The sequence below is a fragment of the Lycium ferocissimum genome, chromosome 7 (assembly GCF_029784015.1).
Source record: "Lycium ferocissimum isolate CSIRO_LF1 chromosome 7, AGI_CSIRO_Lferr_CH_V1, whole genome shotgun sequence".
In the NCBI taxonomy this organism is placed as follows: Eukaryota; Viridiplantae; Streptophyta; class Magnoliopsida; order Solanales; family Solanaceae; genus Lycium; species Lycium ferocissimum.
Window position 1 is genome coordinate 25495749 of NC_081348.1, and position 15134 is coordinate 25510882.

The 15134-nt window shown below is 35.6% G+C and overlaps 2 protein-coding genes across 2 annotated transcripts; one reads left to right on the top strand and one right to left on the bottom strand.

The window, feature by feature from the left end:
* Positions 1–1111: 1111 nt before the first annotated feature.
* LOC132064015 (shaggy-related protein kinase epsilon) lies at positions 1112–5266 on the top strand. Its single transcript, XM_059456866.1, has 13 exons — positions 1112–1236; positions 1948–2214; positions 2314–2406; positions 2509–2568; positions 2662–2934; positions 3062–3136; positions 3263–3319; positions 3400–3540; positions 3793–3843; positions 3948–4043; positions 4222–4305; positions 4540–4642; positions 4721–5266. Exons 1-13 carry the CDS (start codon positions 1177–1179, stop codon positions 4780–4782), a joined length of 1422 nt encoding a protein of 473 aa, XP_059312849.1. The 5' UTR covers positions 1112–1176; the 3' UTR covers positions 4783–5266.
* A 680-nt stretch (positions 5267–5946) lies between these two features.
* Positions 5947–11075, bottom strand: LOC132064016 (pentatricopeptide repeat-containing protein At4g21065). Its single transcript, XM_059456867.1, has 3 exons — positions 8261–11075; positions 7867–8113; positions 5947–6821 (listed from the first exon to the last, which is right to left on the bottom strand). Exon 1 carries the CDS (start codon positions 10934–10936, stop codon positions 8486–8488), a length of 2451 nt encoding a protein of 816 aa, XP_059312850.1. The 5' UTR covers positions 10937–11075; the 3' UTR covers positions 5947–6821; positions 7867–8113; positions 8261–8485.
* Between the last annotated feature and the right edge of the window lie 4059 nt (positions 11076–15134).

A 15134-nucleotide genomic window follows, 5' to 3' on the forward strand; every position in this document is an offset into this window, starting at 1 on the left:
CGGTTCAAAATTAAAGTTTGACTGCAAGTACAAAAAAATATGCAGACAGGAATGATTGGGCTTTCGGTCATGACTTTGACCAGTGATAATTTGAATTTTTAAGAGTAGAGAGAGAAAACAAGAGAGATTTCCTTTTTTTTTAAATTTTTTTTTCAAAATTTTGCTGTTTCGTTCCCAAAATTTATAAAGGAAAATCGTGCTATACGATATACTCTATGAGACTTCATTATCTAATTTCAAATAATTTCGTATATTCCGAAAATTAGATGAAAATATTAGTCCTCCAAGTTCTATTTCATAGATATTTGAGTGAATATAATTCATAATAAAACACATCAAACTAAAAAAAAATTATAATATAATTTCGAGTGTAATATAAAAAGAAATGACACAGTTCGGTACAAAAAACATTCCGCGTTAGCAGGGGTCCGGCAAAGTGCTACACCCGAAAGGAGGTGATACGAGCCTGTTTGGATGGGCTTAAAATAAGCGAACATAAAAATTTGGAAAGAAATTATAAAAAAAAAAAAATAAAGTTGGGGTAGGCTAACTTTTTTTTTTATTATAAGTTATTTTCGAACTTATAAGCTACTTTAGATAAGTTAAGCCAAAAGGGCCCAATTATTTTTTGGGCTTATTTTATCTGTGAAAAATGACTTTTAAAGGTAAGTAACACTAAAAAAAAACTTGTGAAAACGAAACATAGACAACTTATAAGCCAATCCAAACGGGCTCTAGATAGTAGCTATTTCTACGACTCGAAGCCGTGGCCTCTAAATCACGTGGAGATAACTTTATTGTTGCACCAAATCTCCTTATAGCGTGATTTTAAAATTTTACAAAAACAAAACTACCGCATGCTTTTTTTAAAAAAAAAATTACTTAATTCATTACTCATTCCCTTATGTATTGTGGTTTTTCAGAAGTATAACTTTTTTTCCACTCTAAATAACATATATACTCGACTCATATCCTGCTTTTTGGTTTTTGGAATTCTTTTATTTCTTCTGACGCAAAAGGAGAGGAGAGAAGGGAGAAGGGGGGCTTTTAGTTGTAGAGTCATATTTTGGCATTTCAAAGTCTGTCCATTTTTCTTTGTCTATCTTGTTGCTTTTCTCTCTCCTTCATCTCCACCGAAAAAACAAAGTTTGAGGGAGTTTTGTGGGCGAAGCAGAGATGAATGTCATGCGTCGCCTTAAGAGCATTGCTTCTGGACGTTCTTCTGTTTCAGATCCTGTAACGAGTCATTCTTTCTCTCTTTTTTTTTGTTTTTGACCCAAATGAATTTCAGTGTTTCATATAATTGACCTCTGCTAGTTTAGGATTGTATATGCTTTGTTTTTCTCCTTTCAAATGGAGATACATAGTTAAAGTTTTAGGGAAAGGGGGTGAAATTATGAAAAGTTTTGTAATTTACTATTCTCTTGTGTTTCAGTCGCCTTTATTTTGTCTCAATTGATTTGGAAATTTGAGAAGAAAGATGTTCACTTTTTTAATTTAGGGGTTTAAATTCATTTTTTTTCTTTTGGGTAGGGGGTTTGCTGAAAATTTCGTGTTGAATGCTTCTTTTAACATTTTCCTGATTCTTGAGGAGGGGAAAAAAGATAGCTTTATAGTGAGATTTTCACCATTTTAGCTCTGAATATGTGCAAGTTATACAATTAAAAAAAAATGGGACTTTAAGGTGGTTATCTTGGCTTGCAAGAGGGTTGATGCCATTTGGCTGAACATTTGCTTATGTGACATTTTTTCAAAAATGTTTCTTGGCCTTGGGTAGGTGAGGGTTAGGTGGGTTGTGTTCTAGATTCTGTTAGTATAGACTTGTAATGCAATGATGGGATTTATAGTGGAAGCTTGTACCTTTCTTTTTCTTTGATTTATTTTGATTAGATTTATCAGTAATTCATATAAAGAATATGACCTTTTTTTTTTACTGATTTTTAATAGGGTGGTGATGCGAATGCGAGCATAAAGAGGGTGAAGGTTGAGCAAGAAGTACATCAAAGAGTGGTTGGTGAAACTCAAATGGAAAATAGATGTACTACTACAGTTCCAAAGGAGGATATGGCTTCTACGTCTAAGGAAACCACTGCCCCAAGTACATCAACAATGGATACTAGAATTGAAAATTCTGAAGTTGATGAGCTTCCTAAAGAAATGCATGAAATGAAAATTAAAGATGAAAAAGCTGATACTCTAGAGGATAATTTAAAGGTATCTCCAAAGTTTCTAATCTTTCAAGTCAAATTTAGTACCTAACGTAGTTGTCTTTAAATTCTGAAAAATGTTGCTGATCTATCCTGCATTCCACAGGATATGGAACCTGCTGTTGTTAGTGGTAATGGAACAGAAACTGGTCAGATAATTGTGACTACAGTGAGTGGTCGAAATGGACAAGAGAAACAGGTGAATTAGTTGAATATATTTCAATTTCTCTTTACCCCCAATATCCTCTTTTAGGCTTTTATTTTAACTCAATCAGAAGTTGACCTCATACTATTTTACCAGACACTATCATACATGGCGGAGCGCGTGGTTGGTACTGGTTCATTTGGAGTTGTCTTTCAGGTATAGCTTTATCTAATGCCTATTTAAAATGCTTGACTACAAGTTGTGTTGATGACTTTTTTGATTCACTCTTTGCCTTTTTTTATACGTCAGGCTAAGTGCTTGGAAATTGGTGAATCTGTAGCAATAAAGAAGGTCTTACAGGATAGGAGATACAAGAACAGGGAGCTTCAGATTATGCGCACGCTTGATCATCCTAATGTTGTGAAACTAAGACACTGCTTCTATTCTACTACTGAGAAGAATGAAGTCTACCTTAACCTTGTCCTCGAGTACGTGTCTGAAACTGTTTATCGAGTTTCAAGGCACTACAGCAGAATGAACCAACACATGCCTATTATATATGTGCAGCTATACACATATCAGGTGAGCTTATTGCATTGGTTCGTTTTTCTCATCAAGGTTGTGGAATTTCGAATTTTAGCAACTTAGATTTATTGTCTTGCAAACTATCTTGACTTCAAAGATTAAATGCTCTAAATAAATTTTACAGATATGTCGGGCTCTGAATTACATGCACGGTGTTCTTGGTGTATGCCATCGTGATATTAAACCACAGAATCTTTTGGTGAGTAGTCAATATCCTTCTGGTTATGCTTATTGCTTTATATGTCCTTGATAGTCTGGTACTTTTTGCTTATCCTCTTTCACCCCTTTTTTCCTTGACCATTTGTGGTTTATTTGACTTCTGAAGGTTAATCCCCACACACATCAGCTAAAGCTCTGTGATTTTGGGAGTGCAAAGATTTTGGTATGTGTTAATTCTCTAACCAAGTTTTCTTCTTTCCTTACAATTAGAAAGTCTCTAATATTTTAACCTTTGTGCTATAGGTGCCCGGAGAGCCCAACATATCGTACATCTGTTCTCGTTATTACCGGGCCCCTGAATTGATCTTTGGGGCTACAGAGTACACAACTGCAATTGACGTGTGGTCTGCTGGTTGCGTTATGGCTGAACTACTTTTGGGACAGGTTAGTTGATACCTATAACGTTATATTCATGGTCCATAATCTCTGGAATGTCGCTATTTCTGTTTCAAGTGTTCAAATTTATGGAATTAGATACCATTAATATTGTTAAGTTGTTTCCTTCTGCGCAATCCAATTCCTAAAAGTATAAAAGATTAAATAACTAATGCATAAATAGCAATATACGTTTGTAGGCTCTCATTGTTAGTACCCTCGAATACTAAATCTGACATTTTAATGCTGTATGATTTACAGCCTCTTTTCCCTGGAGAAAGTGGCGTTGATCAGCTGGTCGAAATCATCAAGGTGTGCATTCAAGGATTCTTTAACTGATAACACAGCTGATCTTAGTCTTGTGTATTTTGTTGCATTCTCTTGCTAATTCGTTTTCTATACTTCATGCATATCAGATTTTGGGAACACCAACTAGAGAGGAGATTAGGTGCATGAATCCAAACTACACCGAGTTCAAGTTTCCCCAGATCAAAGCTCACCCGTGGCACAAGGTTTGTGAAAACATATTAGGTCGATGTCTCTCCTTCACTATTAATTGAGTTGTTTCCCTCCCTGCTTCGTCATCTCCTAGATGAAATTTATTGAGACCTGTCCATTCAATGTGCACAAACCACTTACCCAGACACTAAGCAAGCATGGATAAAATTTTAATGAGATTACAATCTGCAGATATTCCACAAAAGAATGCCCCCTGAAGCAGTAGATCTGGTATCAAGGCTTCTCCAATATTCTCCAACTCTACGCTGTACCGCTGTAAGTAAAGAATCTTCTTCTTTATGTGATCTTTCCTGCATGCTTATAAAGTTTAGAAATGGTAAAAGACAATTTATTTCTAAAATAACATTCAGTGTTGTTCCTAATGTTTTTGAGAATTAATGACTCCACACACTAGCTGCAATTGTTGCTGGCTTTAAGTGGTATATCCTTTGAACGTGCATGATGTCTGTTTACCGGGGGATTTTGAGTATATTGTGTATTCATTGACAGTTGGAGGCATGTGCACACCCTTTCTTTGATGCTTTAAGGGAACCAAATGCTTGCTTGCCAAATGGGCGACCTCTGCCTCCCCTATTCAACTTTACAGCTCAAGGTGACCTTCAATTTAGTTTTTTACTTCTTCTTTCACAAGATTTGATACCTCCATCTGACTATTGTAAGTTCCATGCAGAGCTCTCTGGTGCACCTGCTGAACTGCGGAAACGCCTTATTCCTGAACACATGCGCAAGTGAATTTTTTGAAAATTGTTGCTTAGGCTTTGTAAATGAGTTCTCTTGGGAGGTTTTAGTTGCCTAATCAGCGTTACGTTGCTCCAGTAAGTGCAGCTAGTGGTATTCTTGGCCTTGGTAATATTTGATGAATTTCAGCATCAGAACATGGGAGCTAGTAACTTGCTAGTTGGTTTTGGATGGAGGTTATGACAGTAAGATTTGCGGGTGAATGATCGGAATGTCTCGTCTACATAAACATACTATGTGTTAAGCGTTCAATACCCCAGCAGTTTTAGATGAGAGTTTCCCGCTGTTAAAATATACGTTGTAGCAATATCTAGTTTGAGGGGTATTCATCGGATTAATGAGTGCTCCCAAATTCGAGTTATAGATGAATTATTAGGATTTTTCTATTCTTTAAAGTACACCATTTCTTCTCTTCTGGTTGCCTGATAGGAAGGTGACATTGCATTCATGCCAATATAGTCGCTACTAAGTTAATATTTGAACTCTACTAAGTGGTGCATTTCCTCGAATGAAGGAAAAGAAAATGAAATGCTTTCATTCATCGGCTGTTTACAAGCGTTCCCTAATCATACACGTTCACATTATTTAGCTATTTTCGAAGATCAACCACCTGCATTAACAACAACAACAGCTTACCCTGTAATCCTACACTTTGGAGTGTGCGTAGACCTTACTCTATTTTGGGAGGTAGATTTTGGGAGGTAGAGATGTTTTTGATAGACTCTCGGCTCAAAGAAAAATAATAGGTTCCACTTGCATTAACACTGAAGAAAATAATGGATGGATACTGTATAATCACCGAAATTAGTGGGCAAATATCTCTTTTTTCTTCAGGGTGTTTATTTGTGTGATCTTGACCATTCTACTAAGTATATACTATTATCCTTTTACATATATAATGGCCAACTTTCCATAAATGTGTATAAAGAAATCAGTTAATTTTTTGCTTTCCCAATTTTTTTTCAATACATTGAACTTTAGGCCACACACTTTTAGATGATAGAGGGCAAAATAACTTAAGAAGTGTTACTCCGCTTATGAGACTTGAAAATTTGAGCAATAAAACTAATTAAGGAATCACTAGCCCATTGGATACGTATTCGGTTTCCTCATTCAACAGTTTAAGATTAATCGTAGCCATCAATTGGAGAAAATGGATTCAAAGCACTAACAGCAACTACAATCTCTATTATAAAAATCAGCACCTAAATAGTTCAAGTACAGCTTTGTGGTCCTGTGCTCACAGATTCACAGCAAATCTGAACCAGGGAGATTACATCCCAAATTCAACAAACAAGGACAACCAAGATAGGTTTGTTTACTTATTGACAACTGCCTGAGGACCTCGCATGTGGTTTAGATGATTTATGAACTTGCAACAGATAAGTGTTTGATCTATACAAAGAGAATACACCATCACAGATATAACCATCACATCAGACATTATATTATTCCAATTAATCCACAGTAGGCTCTTTTTCTCTCAAACTTCTTTTTCGCCGTAACTTATTTTTAAGTCTCTCTTGCCAGAGTCTCCAGGATCAAACCAAAGTGAATGTGGCTTTCAAACCCGTCCCGCTGTCCCATCAGAGAGCTGATACTGCTGCAAATCGCTAATTACTTCCTCCATCAAGAACATTATCAGTTTGTTTGCGTTTAGTTTCCATCCACTCCATAGGGGATGGTTCCAAGAAATGTGTGTAGCTATTCTACCTTCTTGCACCCACAATAGGAAAGACCACATTGACTTCAATGGAATGGGCTCTGATGTCTTGGGGGACTGGGGAATGATGAGCATACTTTGTTCAATAACATGTGCTTTTCTTCTGGTCCATGCAACCAAAGGCAGGCAATGAACAATAGGCTTTATGAAATATTATGCTCTTGCCATATGCTCACAATAAAGACTGGGACTGAGGTCCCCCAGACAACCAAAGGCAGGCAATTAACACTAGGGTTTATGAAATATTATACACTTTCCATATGCTCGCAATAGAGAAACAGAGGACTGGTGGTGGGAAAGCTCTAAATATCTGCAAGCAAAAGTAAAATTATACTTTGGCATAAAGGAATAAGAAATAAAATAAGAAATTCGTACATGTACTTGATAGAGTTCAAAATCAACACATCAAGCAGTTAATTGGCAAGACATTAAGAGAATGATAAATCTGAAAGTAAGGTGTCTAGACTTCTGAATATAACCACTGTCCACTTCATCCAGAAAAAAAACTTGTGCATCCTTGGAAAGGAAGGGCAAACGAGAAGGTAGGAATTTCCCATGCAACATGTTGTCTTTCTATAGTCTTTGCATAATTGCATTGCTGAGGAGTCATCAGTTATTAAGAAAAAAGACAAGAAAACAAATGTCTAGGTTTTTCAACAGGAAGGTGAAAAAGGATAAGAAAAACACTGAACAGAACCATCTTTTTCACTTATGCGGGTTTTCCCAGTTATACTGAAGTTTCAACGTCCCACTTCTTGGTATTAGGGAAGACATTGAGTCAAAAGAAAAGAGTTTTAGTCAAAAGTAGAAACACCTTTACATTCAGAACATTACACTACAAGATAGCATGCCCCTTTACTTTTCTTCTTCTTTTTTATATTAACTTTTCATGCTATACAAACAACAGTAAACTCCCTAAGAGAATGACATATTGGTTTTGCATATCAATGTCCAATCTTACTCTCAAGGCAACACTCGGATATTCACAAGCACTAGTATGGACCGATCTATAGCATGCACATTCTAGTCTTAACTGGAAACACAATTCCTTTTCAATTGTGCCTAGGTTTTGGATCTGTATTACACTTTTCTAAAGTAGAGATCAGCTACATTGCAAAGGATTTCAAACAACTAGGTGGACATGGCACTTAAAGGAAATAATGGAGGTTCAAGAACCAATTTTTGTTAGCTTATCCAAAATTTACTCCAACACAGTTTATAGTAGCTATCTGACACAGGTGAAACAGAGAGCTTCTTCCAAAGCTAGAGATTTATTTCGAATATTTCCACAAAAAACTGAGATGACCTAGCCATGTAAATCATGGATTGGGCGTGGCTGAATAATTTATCATTACCTCACTGAAGCACCTGCAAGTCAACCAAATGCTGTAACCAAGCATAAAGCACCCCAACATTTTTCCAATCAACAAGACCATATAACTTCCGGAGTTCTAGGAAAGTTTAACACAATCTAAAGTTCCCTAACAGCCCCACAAGTGCATAGGTTAGGTCCCCGAGCTGGTTGGTTACAAGTGCACAGTTCAGGTCCCTATTCTGTTTGGGTAATTTGTCCACTGAAAAGGAAGTAACTCCCAACTTTAACTGCATAGTAGACATCAAGAATTAGAGAAAACAATAAATCTTAGAAAATTATTGTTAAAGGACAATGCAGATGGTTTCATACTGTGTAGGAAAACTCATCATGTGATCATGTAAAACGAAGCTTTCTTGAGGATAAGCAGATCCTACCTTCATGGAGACAAACATATTTCTCAGAATGAGGACCAGTTATCCCCCAGATGCCGGGGAATGGCAATTGGTGCCTGTTGCAGTAGAGTGCTGCGAAATAGAGACTAGGGAACCGACTCTCGTATAAATCTCAGAGAGTAATCAGTTCCAATTAATGAAATTGGATGATCTGATCTTGCCAAGCGCAATGGAAACAAGATCCAAGAAAAGCCAAAGGAATGTTTTCTACCAATAATCCCCACAAGAACATATCCCTTCCTTAAAATGATGAAAACGATTTGAATCTCGCAAAATGATATGTCGATCAAAAACTCTTGACACAAATTTCATTGCATTATGACAGTCACCACATACACGAAGGTTCTTGTAAATCCGAATTGGTACTCCTTTTGGCACACAAAGAAGCCCAAAAGCAATAGCCAATTTCTCACTATGATAAGAAAGACTTTGTTCCCTTCCTTCTTCATTGATATCATGAAGTGAAAAATTCAAGTCTGGCACATATCCAGCTTCTTTGATCAATGCAATAACATCATCAAGTTTTGAGTAAATTTCATCACTCTTTGGGTGACTTCTTTCCTCAGATATAAAGGTGTGCACCACTCCATTCATCTCAATCCAACTATAACCAGGCTCTTTGTTAACACCCTTCAACTTCATTTTTCTTCTAAGTTTTGCTGCATCTTCCCATTTTCCAGCAGCGGAATAGATATTTGACAACATAACATACGGGACAGCATCTTGTGGTTCCAACTGAAAGAGGGCCATTGAAGCTTTCTCTGCTAGATCTGTGCTCCCATGTACTCTGCATGCAGCAAGCAACGCTTTCCATACAGTAGCGTCAGGTTCAATATCCATTTCATTGACTAACTTCTCAGCCTCCTGTATTTTCCCCGCACGGCCCAAAAGATCGATCATACATGCATAGTGATCAGGGCTTGGTCTTATCCCATAATCTTTCTTCATTGAATTGAAATACTTCTTTCCATCGTCAACAAGACCGGTATGGCTGCAGGCAAACAATAGGCCTATAAATGTAATGAAGTCAGGTTCTATTCCACTTGCAATCATCTCGTCATAAAATCTTAGAGACTCCTTTCCTTTGCCATTTTGGGCATAAGCAACTATAAGAGCAGTCCAACTGATCACATTACGCATTTGCATTGAGTTGAATACTTTTTTGGCATCTTCAAGGCACCCACAATTGGCATACATTGTCATAAGAGAATTATCAACTGACAATGATGCCTCAAGGCCAGATTTGATAAAATCTACATGAACTTGTTGCCCAAGTTCAAGTAGTGCCAACTCTGAGCAACAACTTAGAACACTAGCAGTGATAATTTGGTCTGGTTTAATTTCAGCCACTCTCATCTCACAAAATAATTTCAGAGCTTCTTCATAAGAGCCATTGTGAGCACAGCCAGTGACGAGTGATGTCCATGAGATTACATCCTTTTCAACCATGCTGTTGAAAACACTCATCGCACAAGGTAGGTCTCCCTGTTTAGCATACATATCAACAAGTGCATTGCTTACAAGCTTGTAGCTCTGGTACCCAGTTTTAACAATCAAGCAATGAAGACATTTCCCATTTTTGACATCATGCATACAAGCAAGAGAATTCAGAACTGAAGGGTAAGTAAACTCGTCCACTTCCATATCACTAGCATACATCCTTTTGAACAAAGACACTGCCTCCTCTGGAAGTCCATGCCTCACACATCCAAGCATCATGGAATTCCAAGAAACTGCATGATTTACCTCCATCAGTTCCAATGCCTTCTTAGCACTATGCAAATCACCACATTTAGAATACATGTCGATTAACGCACTTTGAACAAACACATTAGCCTCAAAACCACCATTAACAATACAACTATGTACCTGTAACCCAAACCTAAGATCACACAGTGCAGCACAAGAACTTAAAACACCCGGAAATGTATACTGGTTCGCCTCAATCCCTTCTGCACGCATGCTACTAAAACACTTAATTGCTCTTAACGCATCGCCATTTTGAGAATACCCACTAATCATAGCAGTCCAAGTAACATGATTTTTCCCATTTGACATGATATCGAAAATAAACTCAGCTTCCAAGATACGCTTACATTTCGCGTACATATCAATAAGACCAGTCATAACAAAAACATTCATATCAAAACAAGTCTTAATAGCATATCCATGTATCTGTTCACCTCTTGAAAGCAAACCTTTTATCGCGCACATTCTCAGCACACTTCCCAATGTAAACTGACTTGGTCTATGTCCCTCACTTTGCATTTGCCAAAACAACTCAAATCCTTCAATTTCAAAACCATGCTTACAGTATCCACAAATAAGGGAAGACCAAGTAATTGAATTCTTGATTGGGACATCCTTAAACACTTGTCTTGCTTCAACAAGCCTTCCTTCATTGGCATACGCAGCAACCATTGTAGTCCATGTAAACTCGTCTCTATCAGGCATTTTGTCGAACATCTTTCGTGCTTCATCAGTTTGACCCAGTTTTGATAATTCGTTCAATTTTTTATTTTTATCAACTAAGGAACATTTTGGGCCTCGTGTTATAGAACTTGTAAATGTTTGAATCGTGCGATGAAGTTGCACAGAGATATGGTGAAATCTTGCTTCTGAATATGAGGATAAAATTTTCATTAGGAAAACTAACATGCAGGATTGCAGACATTTAACTTGTTTATATGATATTTAGAATTGCATATTTCATCTCCACAAATTTTTGTATTTGCAGTTTACAAATTAACTAGTGTTTTCTTGGTTTAATGAACTTGCTCTATCCTTGCAAAGTCGATGCCAATTACAGCAAGAGTAGGAAAAGATGATTTTATTGCAATTTGCTTCTCTGAAAAGAAAATGGAAAAACTTCACTAATCATAGGCATAGGGCACATTGACAATATTCTGTTGAGAGTGCAAATGTGCGAAGTAGTTTATTCTCTTTCTATTGTGTTGGTTGGCTCTAAGGTGGCTTTATAAATGATTAGCCTGCTTGTTTTAATTTCAGAAAATGTTCAAAATGCCTATAACATATTGGAAATAGTAGTTTAAAACTACCCTTCTTTGACCTATTAGACTTTAATTTAGAGTTATACTCTGTACCAATCACCCGGCTATAGAAATAACCGACTAATAATATATAGATCATTTAATCCTCGCAGCTTATTTTTTTTCTTCACCTCTTCCCAAAAATTTGGGAAAAGCACTTTGCCCCCACCAAAAATAATTACACTATATCCCCTCGGCCAAAGTAATTAATCGGCTGACATCACGTTGTCAGATTGCAACGTATATTGATTTTGCCAATAGTTGTGGCTCTGTTGCTTCTTTTTGGTTCATACTATTGTTTAATTTTTTTATTTTGCATTTTGAGTTGTTATTTATGGGTGCTCCATTTAAATTTGGCGACTAGTTCTTGTCTTTTCCCTTCTTTTTTTGTGTCTTTTTTGTTTTAGTTTCAAGGATGAAAATAAATATAAAACTAAATATAGTAGCTAATTATTTTTAGACTAATAAAACTATAAAATAAAAAAATAATTAGACTACAACAAGAAGTAATTAAGAAAAATGCTAAAGTCACTAGCTTATTTACTACAACCTATATTAATTGAAAACATATTTTTATAATTTTTTTCTTTTTAGCAAATGTACAAAGGTTATCTCTAAAATATGACTCTATTTTTCAATAAAATTAATATATCAAATATTAAGCTTAAACTCTATTTGTTATTAAAAAAAAAAAAATTACCCCCCCCCCGAACTCCCTTTTTTGCTCGATTGGTGACTCGAATGAAATATGTGATTTATGATATCCTTATATGATATATATGTGGTATTCTAAAGGATTGAAGATTTATTTTTGAAGGAATAAATTAGTCTTTATGATACATTGTCAGTACAAATATATACCGTGTGGGTATCATATAGGATTGATCTATATTTTTTTCTTTTGAAGGAATGAATCAGTCTTCTAGGATATCTTATCAGCATATGATATATCATGTGTGGGTCAGTCATTCGTGATATCCTGTTGGTATATGATATATGCTATGTGGGTATCATAGAGAATTGAGTTGTGTTTTTCTTGAAGGAATAAACCAACTCTCTATTCAATAAAACCCTTCATGATACCATCATGGTATATAAATCTACGCAGATGGTATAATGGAGGATTAAGAAATGCCATTGAAGGAATGAAATAGTCCTCCATGATACCATCTGGTAGATTTATATACCCTGATGGTAGCATGAAGGATTCTCTTTGAACGACTGAAGCAGTCCTTCATGATACTATCATGGTATATATAGTCCTTCATGATACCATTTTTATGTATGGTATATACCATGATGGCATCATACAAGACTGTTGACACATGTGAATGACTTAATAAGTCCTCCATGATACCATCTCAATATATTTTTATACCATGATGGTATCATGGAGGATTGAGGATTGTTACATTCAAGGACTTCAACAATCCTTCATGATACCATTTGATTATATGGTATATATCATGATGGTATCATGTAGGGTTGTTGAAGAGTGTTTCATTGAAGGAAGATATTGCAATGGTATAAATATACTGCGATGGTATCATGTAATAGTATATATTAGGATGATATCATAGAGGACTGAGTGTTTTTCTCGAAGGAATAAAAACGCCAATCCTATAAGATACCTCTCAGTATAAGATATACCATGTAGGTTTCATAGAGGATTGAGTAGTATTTTTTGAAGGAATGAATCAACCTTCTATGATACCCTGTCACTATGTGATATATATTTTTGGGCAAAATCTATCACTCTTTGGGAAGATGTGAACATCATTGAGAGATGTGACTCGAAACATGTTTGAGTGTCGTACACTTCCTAATTTAAGACTCCATTCACATGTTTCGTTGACACAGACAACAAAATATCTGCATATAATGGTGGCATCATGACACCGATTTTACAGCAATAGAGAACACACACGTGTGAAGGACTGAAGTAGTTACATATGATACCATCTAAGTATTTTTTTAATACCATGATGGTATCATGGACGACTGAGGACTGTTTCATTCAAGGACTTTAGCAGTCCTTCATGATACCATCTCAGTATATTTTTATATTATGATGGTAAGGGTGTACAAAGAAAACCGAGAAACCGCACTAAACCAATAAAAAAATCCGACTAATGGTTTGGTGTTGAAAAAAAAACTGAACATAATTGGTTTGATTTGATTTTAGCTAAAAAAAAAAAAGTCAAACCGAACAGAACTAACCCGACATTGCGTGTATTCGATTTTAAAAATATTTTATACATAAAAATATTTATTTGTAATGTATAATTTATATATATATCTTAAAAACTTTCATAGGTTTTTGTCTTTTACCATATTATTATAAGCATGAACTAAGAATTTTGATGTCAATAAGTTTTATATCCCATGGATGCCGGTAACCCAAACAAAGTCCAAATCAAAACCAACTCAACACTAATGCAAACAAAACAAATTCAATTCTAACACTAGGAATGACAGTAATGTTAGATATCATTTCTTTAGTTTTGCATAATTGGTTTGGAGCATGAAAATACATAACTTAATTTTTTTCTTTGTCATGTAATTAATACTTACTAGCCGTACTTATTTTAGCATGACTTTGTATTTTTAGATTATGGTCATTTTCTTTATGGCTTATTAATTAACAATATTTATTTTAACCGATTTTATTATCTTTTGTATTGAATATTTTAATACGATGTCATCACCCATCTCACATTTTGTGTTCTTTTCTTAAGAAACACCTTAGTTATATAGTTGTATCTGATTACGAATAAAGAAATATTTGAAATAAAAGTTATATGTTTTGTATGAAGACTTTTCCCCAAAAAAACCTGAAAAACCCAAGAAAATCGAATAATCCGAGAAAACCCGAAGTTGAAAAATTCGAATTTTATTGGTTTGGTTTATAAATTAAAAAATCCGACGCAATTGGTTTGATTTGGTATTTAAAAAATTCGAACCAACCCGGTCCATGTACCACCCTACATGATGGCATCATGGAGGAAAGAAGGTCGGAGCAGTGATTTTCATCCAGGGGTTCAAAAATTCTAAAAGGTAAATATACGAAGAAGTCAGGGGGTTCAATATCTATTATATATACATAATAAAATAATTTTAACTTTAAAAATACACTGTAATTTTTCACCGAGGGATGAACCCCCTGGACATACACTGGCTCCGCCCCAGTTGAAAAGTGTTTTCATTGAACGACTGCGGTAGTTCTGCATGATACCCATCTCATTATATTATTATACCATGATGGTATTATGGAAGACTGTGACTTTCATTCAAGGATTGTTGAAAAGTGTCTCATTGAATCACTACAGCAGTCCTCTATGATACTATCTCAGTGTATTATTATATCATGTTGGTATCATGGAGGATTGTTGAAGAATGTTTTTTGAAGAACTGCAGCAGTCCTGCATGATACCATCTCAGTATATTTTTATACCATTGTGGTATCATGTAGCACTGAGGACTGTTTTATTCAAGGACTTCAGCAATCCTACATAATACCATCATGGTAATATAATCTCAGTATATTTTTATATCATGATGGTATCATGTAGGACTGTTGAAGAATATTTCATTGAAGGACTGCATCAGTCCTGCATGATACCATCTCAGTATATTTTATACCATGATGGCATCATGGAGGACTGTTGAAGGGTGTTTTATTGAAGGACTGCAACAGTCCTGCATGATACCATCTTAGTATACTTTTATACCATGATGGCATCATGGAGGACTGTTTTAAGAGTGTCACAGGTGAAAAATCGAGACGAACTTCCTGTTACATGATT